This window comes from Tachypleus tridentatus, chromosome 10, assembly GCF_004210375.1.
Source record: "Tachypleus tridentatus isolate NWPU-2018 chromosome 10, ASM421037v1, whole genome shotgun sequence".
Taxonomy (NCBI): Eukaryota; Metazoa; Arthropoda; class Merostomata; order Xiphosura; family Limulidae; genus Tachypleus; species Tachypleus tridentatus.
Genome location: NC_134834.1, coordinates 132,121,779 through 132,137,461, shown reverse-complemented (window position 1 = coordinate 132,137,461; position 15,683 = coordinate 132,121,779). Strand labels below are relative to the sequence as shown.

Genomic DNA, 15,683 nt, shown 5'->3' with positions numbered 1-15,683 from the left:
GATGCTGATGCGGGTACGGTTTACTCATAAATTGAACTGTACAATGAAAAGAAACAAAAACCTTTTACTGAAGAGTGATATAGCATTTTTTAAACACATTATTATTGTGCACACACACACACCACAGAACTTGTAAATATTTTATTATATACCAGTTTGTTTACATTATATCAAGATATGTGATATTATTGTCATAGTTACGTCATATCAAGATACAGGACGCTACAGATAATCTCAAATGTGCAATAGTTGTTACTACTAACAGTTTCAAACTTTCAATTCCAGTTCGACAGTGTCAAAATGAATATTTCTAGCTCAGTTCAAGATATGAACCCATAGTTATCTTAAGACATAATTCTACTGGAAATGTCAAGCCTCACAATCTCGATAACATGATATCAAGACTTGAAAACCCTATAACCCGAATACTTGCGAAAAGAGAACCTTTCTTTGTCAGGGGCAAAGTGGGATTCCGAATATGCGTCTGTTGAAGGAGAGAATACATTTCGAAAATTTATGGATTATAGGGTTTCGTATCTTTGTATTCACTTGATTTCTTGAGCTTACGTATTTCTGTTGTTGTTTTCTAACATTATGAACGACATAAAGGTATATATTTACTGACAGTATAAAAATTCACAATCCCAGTAACATAACCAAAGAAATGTTATTAAAGATGATTTAAATTTTCGAAATCCTAGTAACACGATATTAAGATATATATTGTTTATTTTTCAAGTTCGTGCAAAGCTACACGAGGGCTATCTGCGCTACCCGTCCCTAATTTATGGAAGGCAGCTAATCATCACCACCCACTGCCAATTCTTGGGCTCTTCTTTTACCAACGAATAGTGGGAATGACCGTGGCATTATAACACTCTCACAGCTGAAAGGGCAGGCATGTTTGATGTGACGGGGATTTGAACCCGCGACCCTCACATTACGAGTCGAGTGCTTTAACCATCTGGCTATCCTAGGCAAAATATATATATATATATTCTTACTGATAGTATGCAAATACTCAATCTCGGTTACATATTTTCATACTATATTCATGTTTCCAGTGACATTAATAAGATATACGGATATTGTTACACAATGACAAGTTTCTTACTTCTAGCCAGTTGCATAATATAAAGTCACTTGCATTCACAGATAGGGAAAGTCAAGACACTCAATCCCACATACACAGTTTAATAAGAAGCCAGCGATAGTGTTAAAGATGTGTAATCTAATTTCATGTTTATAATACAGAATTCTCTCAGAATAATGTTCAAGTGGCTTATGATACATTCTACTTGATAATGCCAAAGTATATTTAGAAGATGCAATGTCGAACTACTACATTGACTTCTTTTCAAACTGTGTAATTATATCTTCTGATTAATATTCATTTTACGGACATAAACTCAAGATAATGAATAAGACTAGCACAATGTAAAAATAATATATTCTACTGGCGTTGTACCATGGTATATGATTGTAGTAGCATATTGTAATGTTAAATTATTTTAGTGGCAAAATGTAAAGTGTAAATGGTTTTACTGAAGTGATGGCAAAAAAAAAGGACCCCAACGGTGTTATTTCATTAATGGTACAATCAAGGAAAATATCTCCATCATAATATTAAAGTTATATACTTTATTGGCTTAATGTCAAGGTATAGTACTTTATTGTGATAACGTCAAAGTAAAGGATTTTGTCAGTTTAGTTTAATGTAAAGGAAACAAACTTCTAGTGTTATGTCAAAATAGTAGAGTTTACTGACATATATATAAATTAGAAGAGTTATAGTGGGATGGCGATAATGTAAAGGCTTTATCTGAAGTAGTGCCAAGTAAAGTGTTCTTGGGACATAGTTCCAAGATATCAATGTTTGCTGGCATAACGTAAAAATAAAATATTCTACAATGATCGTAAGTAAAGGATCCTGATAACATAGTGTTAAAGATAAAGGATTGTGTGTCATAGTGTCAAGATGCTATATTGATGTAGTGACAGTTAGTCAAGGTACATAAGATGGTATGACCAAAATTGCATGAAATATATAGTAAAAATTCATATTTATTTAACATTGAGTTTGGAGCTTGTGATTTAATTTTATTATAGTGTAACGTCTTAATTTACGATGCAGTCTCTGATGGTGGGTGGTGATTACTAGTTGCCTTCAGTCTCACACTGCTAAATTAGGGACGGGTAGCGCAGATAGCTGTCGTGTAGCTTTACGCGAAATTCAAAAACAAAGAAAACTTTCATGGTGGTCCTCCATAATTTTAGTGTTTCTCTCTCCCACGGTTTTCCGCCATTATAGTATTCATCTCTCCTCTTAACCTTGTAGTATTTTTGAACTTGTCTCAGAAAAAGTCTTCGTTCTTAACTTAACCTTAAATTGTTCTTTTCCTTGGTATCCTCAAGATTCGTACTACGCCGAATCGACTTCGCTGTCTTTCTCATTTGAGGACAAGTCATTGATACACAAATGAGTCTGTTGCTCCTATAAGCAAACGCACTTCACCTAGAGTGCTGTACAGCAACTTCTCCTCCAAAGCCTCTCTGACCTCTCTTACAGCTAGTTTCGTAAGCAACTGGTGTGTTATCACAACCACACCTGCTACACCTCGGACACTTTGTCACTTTACATTTGCAAATTAGCTTTGGATCCGACATAGCTTCCATCTCGATAAGAACAAAGACTGAGATTTTGGCTCGTTGTCTCAAGAGTTTCTCATCAGTGTTGGAGTGGTGAATAATCCGTAGATAATGCATTACGACAATGTGATGGCTGTTGTTTGAATAAGAGCAAAATATCACTCAACTCTACTGAATGAAACGAATAATAACTTCTTTAGGTTTTATATTATTACAGTTCAATGTACTCTACTTAATTCCTCATACAGTAATGCTTATTTCTGTAAATATTCTAAAAAACAAGACTAAACACCGAATAAAAAGTGTATATCTGTTGTTTGTTAATAATGTGAAGTTATCAACGTACCACCCTACTAATTTTAGTATATTCTAATTTGTTCGTTTGTTTCGTTTATGGCAAAGCTACGAAGTCTGTCCGCCGCCGTCCATGATTATAAACTGCCGACCGTAGAGAAGACAATCGGCCGTTAGCACCGAACGCCTGCACTCGAACTACTCTTTTACCAACGAATAGTGGGATTGACCATCACATTATAGTGCCAATCAAATTGTATCGATAGAATTAATATCATTCTCATTCTGTTTTAACACTGTCTATATACTTAATGCTACCTCTCATTTTTACCACATACAGTTCAACTGGGTTACGTTACTCCACACACAATGAATTCAAATTATTATCAGTCATGAAAATTGACAGCACAACTGAAAAACTTCAGTATATTTTTTATATTATTTGACTGAATTCTTTGCCTTTTTTAAACTGATGAATTTAATAAGCAGAGTCGAGAAGTTGGGCTATGGGAACTCTCGATTTGTTCATGAGCTATTTTTGTAATGACTAAAATAAAGTAAACTTAACTAAAATCAGGTTTTCGTGAGGTTTCACTTTGATTTCAATTAGTTCTAACCCAGATATGCAGTTTTTCATAGAAAAATAAAATCGACTGTCGATTTGTTATGCTGTTATAGATCCACAAAAATCTCTTTAACTTAAGAAAGGTTTAGTTTAGAAAGGAAGGCTCTTGCTCGAATAAGTAATGCGGCAAAAACTCGTTTAATATTGAATCGATAAGTATGATATTTATTTCAGTGATTAATAACGTACTTTTTATATGAAAGGTTTTGTCAGGGCCCAAACGAATTACAAACTCACATGGCATAATGCTATCAGAAAACCACTACAGAAATATATAATTCACATTTTAGGATTTGTTTTTGGTACTGTTAGATAACTAGACACTAAAAGGTTTTTGATGTTTTTTTCAGCTTCTGGCTAGCTCGTTACTTTTCTTAGCCATCAATATTGCTGGCATATTCTCCCACTTCCCAAGTAAAGCATCCCAGAGACAAGCGTTTCTAGAGACACGACAGTGTATCGAATCACGTCTAAACATTCAACGAGAAAATCAAAAACAGGTATTTCAGTTTTAAACTTTATCACATAAACGTTTCTCATTCTATGTGAAACTACAACTGTTTATTTGACTTTTATACTCTGTCGCCTCACCTTTCATCTACATTTCTACCCCTCAGTATCATAGTAGTATGTCTGCGGATTTATACTGATAAAAACTGGGTTTGGATACCCGTGGTGAGCAGAGTACAGATTGCTCTTTATGTAGCTTTTTGCTTAATAACGTACAACATCTATATTTCTCATTTCTGTCAGTAAAAAATTATCAGAGTTCACAGTTCATATTTCTGTTCATCATGATTTGTCCGAGATTATGAATCTGTCTATCCTAGTTTGTCAAAACTAGTTTATCATAACTAGTCATAGTTTTTATGTCCGCCAAACCCAGTTTTTGGTCAAGGTATAACGTTATGTCTATTCTAACTTATTCAAACTTACACTGTTCTTAAAAGCAGAAAGTATCAATGCCTAACAAGATTTATATTAAAAAGAATATTTAATTTGATCTTTGTGATCTTTCATTTCAGTATAGACAAAATAAATTTTTATTTTTCGTTGAGATTGATAAAAACGTTGAACCAAATAAGTGACGCTCTTATTTAAAATAACTCATTTAATACGAACAAAAATGGCAAATTTCAAATAACCTTTGAAAATGTCCCAACACTCTTTAATGTTACAGCATGTAGTATTTTAGTGCAACGTAGGAAAACGAGCATGATTAGAAGAAACTTGATCTAAAGAAATCAATAACTGAAACGAAATGTTTTTCATATTACGAATTAAATAATTTGTCGTTCATTTTCCATCGTTATAATATATATATGCACTATGAGAGCATTTCTTGCCATAGAAATAAGTTGAAATATGATACAAGAGAATATTTGTTTATTTCAGAAAATGTTAAGTTTTGTAATTGTAGTACTGAATGGATTTTACTTAAATAATATAAAGTTCCTGTTGCTGAAGCATATTTAATCTACCTGATATTGGCTTTCCTGCAGTGTTTTTTGAGACTGTGATGAGACATTTAGTATATTGGTTGTAATGGACATATCTAAAGTATTTTGTTAAAAATCGAAGTGAATTACAAAATGCTATTTTTAGACATAGTGTGTTGTTAAATATAAATGCTGTGCTTTATAAATCTAGAGTAGTGAACGTTTATTTTCTTGAGAGATGAGGAAGAATTCTAGCTTAATATTAAAACATTATGCAAACAAAGAGTTTAATTAAACTTCATTTTCCTGTTTTATTTCATTGTTTGTTAATCAATGTACCCATTCCTAGCATTTGAATTTAAGAGAAGTCGGTCGATATTCGTGGTAACTCTTAGAAGAAACAACGTGCTTGTTGACGTCTGATAAGGACATGAATTTTGTTATTTTTAATTTAGGAGCGTCTCTTATTGTCTGTTCTCCCGAGACACGTTGCCATGGAGATGAAGTCTGATATCGCCAAGAAGCCTCAAGATACGATGTTTCACAAAATCTACATTCAAAGACATGAGAATGTCAGGTAAAAATAAAACGTTTGTAATACGTTAAAAGAGTTGTCAGATTGTAACAAGCCTCTTTTAACAATAGAAAGAGGCTTGAAAACTGCCACTGCCTTCTATTTTTCTGTTGATTAAGTAAGTTGGTTTCATTAAATCGGCTGTTACAATATGGCAAGTGAGAGAAATAAAATAAAATCTCTTTCATTTATTACAAGATGTAATATTAAGTAAATCATAGATAGATATACTGATTGATTTAAGTTTAATATAAAAGTTTATATTACCCTGAGTCATTTACAATAGTTTATTTTCTCGCTTCTAGTATTTTATTCGCAGACATTTGTGGATTTACCCTGCTAGCATCACAGTGCACTGCCGAGGAAGTGGTGAAGATCCTGAATGAATTGTTTGCCAGATTCGACAAACTTGCAGCTGAAAATCACTGTTTACGAATTAAGATCTTAGGAGATTGTTATTACTGTGTCAGTGGATTGCCAGAGCCTCGGCCTGACCATGCTCACTGCTGTGTAGAAATGGGGCTAGACATGATTGACGCAATAGCGTGAGTTGAATTACATTTAAACGTAAATCCATGGATAAGTTTAGAATTCATTCAGTATCTCTTTCTCTCTTTTATTGTCGAGGTTTATCATCAACTTTATGCTATCATTATGAGTCTTTAATGCAGAAAAGTATGGAGTTTGTGATTTAAGACGTAAGGTCTATCTTGTAAAAAAATATTTTTGTTAAAACAACCACAGCAGCGGAAGCATTCAGTAAATCAAGGAATTATATATTTTGATATATAATTTAGTATTCGGATCATCATGTATCCATGCAAGAACTGTGTTTGTTTTTTTAACTAATAATACAGCACACTCCTAAGAGCTCATTCAGAGAAGATCAATTTGATTGTTATTTAGTTTCTCTATTAAAGATTGTCCAGGAAGAAAACATGATGTGAATAACATGTTTAGCGTTTCTCAACATCACCGCCGGAATTTATCATTTTCTTGAGGTAGTTTCGATTTAGAGTAAACTGTAATTCAGAAAATTTAGAATATCACTGTAAATTGTTATAAATTATTCAGTATAAACAGATTTTGTAAGCACTAAGAGTTTCATTTATAGTGAACTAGCAGATATTCATCAATGCTGGACTTAGAAAGTACTGCTGTAAGTGAGAGTGTGAGCCGTTTCACCCCACAACTTTCAGCTGGAGCATACGAACGTTTCTTCAAAGACATAGGTACTCATGCTACGTGTAGCATTAAATGTTAGTTTTATTTGTGCTGATTTCAAATGTTTTTGTCCACCAACCTACTTGCTCAGTTTAGCTCTGATTCGTGGCATTAAGGTAGTAAAATGAAAATGGCTCGAACCTTTCTTCCGATTGCTTATCTAATTAAACTCTGTGTTTCTTTGCCAAATCTCATGGAAATTAGTTTAACCGGTTCCTCGCAACAGTTTGTGACATCAGATAGACAAACAGATAACTACGCTTTATATATAGGGAGGTTATTCGATCGGTGTTGTAATTACCTCAGTATGGTCGTATCTCTTGCTATTTTATGTGTTTGAGGTTATTTTTAATTTTCTCCACTGCTTCCATATTTATTTTTTTATCAAATCTAACATTATCCGAAACTTCTAAAACTGGATGATACGTCGCACGCATTGCCCTTTTACAATATTCCCAAGTGTTTACTGGAGTATTGAAAAATGTATTACATTCCGTTTTCTGCCTTGAAAGGTATGCAGTTCAGAAAATGAAGTTTTTGTTCTGCATTTTTATTGTGTGGAAGGAGGAAATATGTTGATATTAGATTCTTTAGCATCAGAAAACTTTCAGTAGAGAAGATCTAATGGTCCTTGGTCTTATAGTCGCCTTTCTTGTACGTGCCAATATCTTGTTAACAACAGATGTATGTTTTATGAAATTGTAAACGTCGATGTTTTATTAAGTTTTACTGCATACATGACAGTTCTAAACTTAACCGATAAAATTTATTGATGTATAAATTCGGATAATTTTGTGTTATCTGCATATATTGAATCCCAGCTCTCTAGTGGCTCAGCGTGAAGCCTGATGAATTATAACATTAAATTCCGAGCTTCTATACTTGTATTGGGCAAAGAGCAGATAGCGCAGTCGGTTACGCTTAGACAAAATAAAAAGTAAGTCCCAAGGTCAAAAGTAATCAAACAGGACCAAAGTCTATGTGAATATAATAATAATAATAAAAGAAATAAATAATAACAGTCTCTTTAAAGAAGCTACAGAACAGAAACAAATTTATTAGAATGAACTATTAAAAACTGCACTTACGAAAGCGATTAAACAATAACACATATATATATGTTGACTTCAAGTAAGTTAGAGCTAAAAACAGATGTATATGAATTTTAAACGCAAAGGACTTACATGTAACTTAAAGTAACAACCAGTATTTTCAGACACTCAATATTTTGATTCGTTTTTTAATCTTCTATATTTTTAAAATAAGACGAACAGTAGTGACCGCCCCATGATGTTAGGTTAGTACTAGATCGGTGATCATCCCGTGATGACAGGTTGGTACTGGATCGATGATCATATCGTCATGGTAGGTCAGTACTAGATCGATGATCATCCCGTATAGCAGGCTAGTACTAGATCAATCAGATTAAGAGTTATCAGTAAATAATAGTTATCCAAAACTCTAAAATAACGTACAGTTATATAATACCCTATTTCAATCAGGCACAACATAAAACATTCATAATTACATTCATAACCATGGCAATGTTTTGGCATTTTCAACCTGGACAGTAGTTTATGCGCACACGAGCTAAGTGACCTAGTGAAAGATTCCTATGATTCACGTATAACCGTCACTAATTGTGAACTATTAATCAGAGAGAAAAAAAGCAGCTAGTTAGAAGTTCCTGCTACCAGAGGTGTATTGTTTGTTTGTTTTTGTTTTTTTTGTTTTTTAGAATTTCGCACAAAGCTACTCGAGGGCTATTTGTGCTAGCCGTCCCTAATTTAGCAGTGTAAGACTAGAGGGAAGGCAGCTAGTCATCACCACCCACCGCCAACTCTTGGTCTACTCTTTTACCAACGAATAGTGGGATTTACCGTCACATTATAACGCCCCCAACTCTGAAAGGGCGAGCATGTTTGGCGCGACGGGGATGCGAACCCCCGACCCTCAGATTACGAGTCGCACGCCTTAACGCGCTTGGCCATGCCGAGCCCAGAGGTGTATTGTCTTGTTTAAATCGAATAACGGAACTAACTGCCACACACTTATATATGGCCCGGCATGGCCAGGTGGATTAAGGCGTTCGACTCGTAATGTAAGAGTTGCGATTTGAATTCCCGTTGCACCAAACATGCTCGTCCTTAACGCCGCAGGGGCGTTATAATGTGATGGTCAATCCCACTATTCGTTGGTAAAAGAGTAGCCCAAGAGTTGGCGGTGGGTGGTGATGACTAGCTGTCTTCCCTCTAGTCTTACACTGCTAAATTAAGGACGGCTAGCAAGTAAATTACGAAACAAACAAACCACTGCCTGCAGACAGTTGGGGGAAGGTGACTGCTCTTCCAAGTTAAAATAAGAATAAGAAAAAGAAAGTAAAATCTGAGAAATTCTGCTAAAAATTATTGAAATTATTTTTAGTTAAAAATAAGGTCATCTAAGAACTTGGCACTACTTTATGCAGATGTACACCTTGAGCCGAATATAAGAACACGACAGCCACAGTAAACTATCACTTTACTGATGTCGTGTTAATTAGTTCCTCTGCCATATTGGGGGAAGGAATGCTAACTTCAAGAGGTAACTTTTATCTTACTTAGCCCCAAATTGTAATACCTTATTTATTTATTTGTGTTCATTTTTTTATGTTTATCTTTTTCTTATTCTTATTTTAACTTGAGAGAGCATCACCTTCCCAGAACTGTCTGCAGGCAGTGAAGGGTGAAATAGATGTGGGACGCTGTGAGCTTGAGCACCCACATATCGCTCTCCTAAATTTCTTGTGTGAGACTCGCGAATTGGAGGTTGAGACTGATAGACGGTGTATCCCCACCGCAATGTGGGTCCTACTTCTCAGTCACCTCCAAAACTTAGAATGCATTTTATAATCCCGTGTTGTAGGTTGTACCCTAGGATCCTTTTAAAAATATGCAGCGTATTTTGTTTCATATTACTGTGTTTTGTTTGTGGGTTAAACGTTTATGGTTATAATATATGTGTGTTAAATTAAAAATGCATCAGCATGCACCACAAAGCATAAAATGTTCGATTTTAAAAAATAGTAATAAGCAACAACTGAAGATTCTAAAAGAGTAATGATTAAAGAGAAGCGTTTCCATCGTAACTTATCGATTCATAGCCTTCCTATTTTGAGATTGGATCACTAATCACTTCCATGGAACTTTCATCGTTCTCATTGACAAAAGTACACCAAGAATAGACATTTTGAATGGTATGTAATGAAACAGAGAACAGATAGAATCATGCCATGAATTGGGTTAGCCAACCGATTATAGTACCTTCATGGATTTTTAACCAATGAATTGAAATTAGGCTTAGATTATTTCAAAACAAAGACATTTATTTAACTTTCTCCATGCAGTAAAGCTAGCCGTGCTTTTATAGTATGTATATGTATTGAAAATAACCTAGAGTGAACGGCCAATTCACGTGATGCGATGAATATTTTTATTGCAAATATACATAACGAAGAGAGATTTGTATGAGAACTATTTTTGAACTTTAAAACATTAAATCAAATAAAAGAACAAAAGTTATACAACTACCAAATGTGTAAAACAAACAAACACTCGGTTTATTATTAAAAATAAGAATATCTTGTTTGGTTTTGACTTAATAATTCGAACACTAAATATTTTATCTAAAAATTTCTAAATTTGAAAAAAAAATGTATATTTCACGTCATCTTTGACCAACAATGTTTTAAATTTCGTTTTTGGAAAAACTCAGGAGAATTTTTGTGATGAAAACAGATATATTCCATCTCCTATGAAAATGCTTTCAGAAAAATTATTCGATTAGTAGTTTTTCCTTTTGAGGTTTTTGTTTGTTTTTGATATATTTACTTATGTAGACACAATATGGATTTTTAATGACACTTATTGAACAGCAATGAAATATTTCGTTCGTCAACATGAGCCAGAATAAAAACTCCTTGTCTAACGCATTATTCTTTAGGTAGAACTGAAATTGTTATTTTGTCGAGTGGGTTTGATTTTAAAGTTTTGGTTTTACTTGCTTCTTCGATCTAAAGAGTGTCTTTCTTAACAAATGTTGTATGTTTCCTGGACACATTTTTCTGTGTCTGTTAATTATGAAATTAGTTGGGTTTTTTTGGTTTTTTTTTAATTTTGCACAAAGCTACTCGAGGGCTTTCTGTGCTAACCGTCCCTAATTTAGCAGTGTAAGACTAGAGGGAAGGCAGCTAGTCATCACCACCCACTGCCAACTCTTGGGCTACTCTTTTACTAACGAATAGTGGGATTGACCGTCACATTATTACGCCCCCACGGCTGAAAGGGCAAGCATGTTTGGCGCGACGGGGATGCGAACCCGCGACATTCAGATTACGAGTTACACGCCTTAACACGCTTGGCCATGCCGGGCCATGAAATTAGTACACTCACCACTACTTGTAATATAAAGAAACTGCATTTGATCTATACGATAAAATATTTAAAACTTTAGAATTTCTATCATGAGTAAGTTAAAGATTGAAGCTACTGGCATAAGTATTTATCGTTAAACAAAAGCTGTACAATGTACAGTCTGTGCTGTATCTAGAACGAGTACCGAAACCAGTTTATAAGTTTCAAACTCAATCGCTGACCCACTGGAAGGCAAAAAAGTTTGTATACCCATACTTGGATAAAAATATTTGATCTTTCTGTAAGCATCCTTGGAAAATGATACAGAACCTTACTCGTACTTATCGAATGATGTGGGATCTTTATATATCAGTGCTTGGAGTAAGATATGGAAACTTCATATACCCATACTTTGAGAATGACACAGGATCACTTTGTACTTGTACTTAAAGAATGATACGGGAGTTTTGTACACCCGTACTAGGAAAATTATATGTAGACTTTATGTATGCACACTTGAAGAATAGTGCAGGGTTCTTATGACTGTTTCAAATTATCTATATAAATAGACATCAATATATGTACGCATATATCTGTTCGTTATACGTTTCTACATTTCCTGATCAATCAGCAACAAATTTGATACAATGGTAGAGGATAACATGAGGAAGGTTATGGTGGCTTGAACACCACCTCAAATTTCAGAAAACCCCACCAACTTTGTGTATCCCTCAGCATTAGAATGAACTATGTAACCACTATTGTTAGAATTCTTGAAAACAGAATGTCTGTTTTTTCAGTATTTGTGCTTTTATATTTTTGTTGCACTTTTAATGTTTATTATGTTAAGAAAAAATAAAAACACAATTTCTTATTCTTTATTACAAACGAGTTTGTTTTTTTATTTCACTCTCCAACGGACAGTTAATCCAGCTAATAGCTTATGTTAATGTAAAAATATATATTTTTATCCTAACATATGGTGCTATAAATATATTACTGTAAATAGACAGACATTCGTATTTACAGGTTAGTACGTGAGGTTACTGGAGTAGACGTCAACATGCGCGTGGGGATCCATACAGGTCGTGTTCATTGCGGAGTGCTGGGACTCCGAAAGTGGCAGTTTGATGTTTGGTCTAATGACGTTAGCTTGGCCAATTACATGGAAGCAGGAGGAGTTCCTGGGTGAGATTATCAAATATAAGGTTAACAGGAAGATATTTGAGATAAATCTTAGAAAAATAAAAGTAGCATTTTTCAAAAACTTCTCGTCTAAATAAACGTAGCAGGAAATGTTTGAGTAAATCTTATCTTCTTCAAAGTAGTAAAAATATTTTTAGGTAATACTTATTAAAACATAAATAACAAGAAGGTTTCTCGGATAATTATTCTATAAATAACAATAGAGGGAAAGTTTATAAATCAATTATTATCTAAATAAATATAGTAATGTGGTTTAGGGGTAACTATTATTCAATATAAATAGTAGCAAACCTTGTGGAGTTATTCTTTTCTAATTAAAAGTAATAGAAGCGTTTTAAGGTGTTAATTAAACTCCTGAAAAATGTGCTAAGGTATTTAATAGATAAGAAAAGTTTTGTTAGTGTAGATATAAGGTGAATAAAACTAGATAACAAAGATGTTTTAGTATACGTTTTATCTTAGTAGCAGGAATGTCTCTAGGACTCTTTATCTTAGTAACTGACTGGTCTCTAGGATAGTTTATCTTAGTAATAAGATGTTTTTAAGACAGTTTATCTTTGCTGCAGGGGTGTTTCTCGAACATTTTATCTCAGTAGGAGGAATGTTCACTGGCAAAAACTTCTTGAGGGTTAATATCTCGAGAAGTTATTTTGTTAAATGTCTTGTTACAAAAACCAAGACAGTGTATTAGTGGGAGAAAATCATAAGATTCATTAGAAAGTACCACCGTCTATCTAAAGTAAATTAACGATGTTTATGATAATGATTTATGCGTGTAATCATAATGAAAGTCAAAACATCATAGCATATTAAGTTGTTTTTTTTCTCTGAAGATAAAATAAAGTATTAACAAAAGTTTAGAATGGTGACTTTAGAAATAAAGATTCAAGGTATTACATGGTAAATAGTGGATCACATATCATGTAAAAAAAGGTTTGTATATTCCTGAACTGAATAAGTTAAAATTATTAAACAACGACTATTTTCACCACAGCTGACTCCTAAGAAAGATGAAACCAAGTTAACAGTAAATGTCTACTTACCGACGTAAAGCTTTATTATTTAGCTAGATTTATTCCAGCCAATTTGATCTTCTAATACTAGAAGAGAACAAAAAATATTTCATTTAAATCACAGCTGATTATGTTGTTCTGTCTTTGAATGTAATAATAATAATACGTTGTAATACGCATATCCTTCCGATCCTATCCTATTTGGATCTTCATGTAGTATTGAGAAAAAAATGAGCATATATAGATATGTATATATACATATTTATTTATCTTAAATTCCTTCTGATTACATTTCAAAGTTTAAATAACGACATTAAAAAAAAAAGTGAGTTAATTCCTTTAATCACACAATGACCACCACGTATTAATGAAGAAATACTTTACAAAATTCATTATTATCACACCTTGTTCGAGGTTCACGCTTCTTCTTGGTCACACTTTAACTAAATTTACCAAAGTTTACCACGTAATAATCATAGTTCTTTACACTTTAACTAACCTTACATAAGTTTCCCACGTAATCACCATGATTTTTTACATTTTAACTAACTTTACCAAAGTTTCTCACATAATAACCATAGTTCTTTACACTTTAACTAACTTTACATAAGTTTCCCACGTAATCACCATGATTTTTACATTTTAGCTAACTTTGCCTACGTTTCCCACCTAATCATCATGGTTCTTAACACTTTAGCTAACTTTACCGAAATTTCCCACGTAATCACCTTGGTTTTTTACGCTTTACCTAAATTTGCCGAAGTTTATCACGTAAGCATCATGGTTATTTACACTTCAGCTAAATCTAACAGAGGTTTCCCCGTAGTCACCATGGTTTTTTTGCTTTAGAGCCCCTTCAACGTTATTTAGGGTTGCTGCAAAATTTCCGGGTTAATTAACTAATGGCATGACAACTTAGTTAATTTTATATAAATCCACTGGTTTGATTTCCACTTGTTAGTTTTTACTTCCTTCAGTAAGAGTCAGTTAATTTCTGGACCACTAATTCTTTTTTGAAATTAAGCACAAAACTATACAATGGACTAATATGTGCTCTGCCCACCACGAGCATCAAAACCCGATTTCTAGCGTTGTAAGTCCGCAGACATATTGTATGCCACTGGGAGCACCCTTGTTTCTAGAACGTAAGTTAACCAATAACGCTTAGCATCTCGACCATAGTCAAATTATCAGATAAGAGTTGACGTTGCTACGATTCTTACTCTGAAGTAATTTAGTTGTCCAGCATCTTCTGTGTACTTGTTCCACTGAGAAATAAAGAATGGTATAAAATATGTTTTGACTTTATAGAACTAGCAAAAAAAGTTAGAAAATATTACAAAAAAAGACAAGACATTGTTAATATACAAAGTCATACAGAGGGTGGACAAAAAAACCCAAAGAAACTACAGCAGGTGCACAACGTTTTTTATGATAAAAGTAACTAAAATTATGGAAAGGTCAAGTATTTTTGAAAGCCATGGTTAAAATTAGAACTTGAGATTGTATTTGAACAGATCTCGTCAAGTGTGTTCTAAAACATATAGGTTTACATATTTTTCTGTTATCTGATAAAAGATATAACAAATTAACAAATTTTCACAGGGGACACTTTTTTCACCTCTCCCTGTACCTTAGATATTTTTCTGTAAAGTATGACACATAATTTCCAGGTTCGTATTATTCAGCATTAAATCGTTCTTTGGCCTAATTTTTGTCCCATAATACGTGTCGTTCTTTAGCCTCATTCACATCACTAAGGAAACGATGAAATGCTTAAATGGAGAATATCGGCTGGAGCCAGGAAATGGTGGCGAGCGGCATGTATATCTTAGAGACCATAATATCGAGACTTATCTCATCGTTCCTGATGACAAGACCAGAGTAAATCAAGTAAGGTCTCGACAAAGTATTGTCAACCTGAACACTGTTTCCAAGGAGATGAGGATGATGGGTCACATGGATAATAATATGGGCTTGGAAACGAGGTAAAGTTTAAGGGCACGAATTATATAATATTAAATATTCGCAGATGTAGTTCTGAGAAAATCAGGTGAAGTAGAAATGTTCCTTTTCTGGCTAAAAATTGTAGTTCTTACTCCTTATTTAGTAAAGTGAATGTTATTGGTGTTTGATTATGTAATAAAATCTTTTAACAGAGCAGTAATGAACATGGCCGTTGAATATTCAAAAGAAACAAATAAATTATTAAAAACTACATCAGGACAGATTTGGCGCAATGCCTTCACCGTATTGATGTTTTCATAG

At 33.6% G+C, this 15,683-nt stretch overlaps 1 protein-coding gene across 2 annotated transcripts in view; it reads left to right on the top strand.

Moving 5' to 3' along the window:
• The window catches only part of LOC143230337 (adenylate cyclase type 5-like), a 207,302-nt gene that overhangs the window by 143,482 nt on the left and 48,137 nt on the right, over nucleotides 1–15,683 (top strand). For both annotated transcript variants that reach the window (XM_076463731.1, XM_076463732.1), the window contains exons 5-9: nucleotides 3,919–4,068; nucleotides 5,463–5,584; nucleotides 5,887–6,126; nucleotides 12,226–12,384; nucleotides 15,158–15,403. In XM_076463731.1, coding sequence (XP_076319846.1) covers nucleotides 3,919–4,068; nucleotides 5,463–5,584; nucleotides 5,887–6,126; nucleotides 12,226–12,384; nucleotides 15,158–15,403 — 917 coding nt within the window. The remainder of the gene's footprint in view (nucleotides 1–3,918; nucleotides 4,069–5,462; nucleotides 5,585–5,886; nucleotides 6,127–12,225; nucleotides 12,385–15,157; nucleotides 15,404–15,683) is intronic.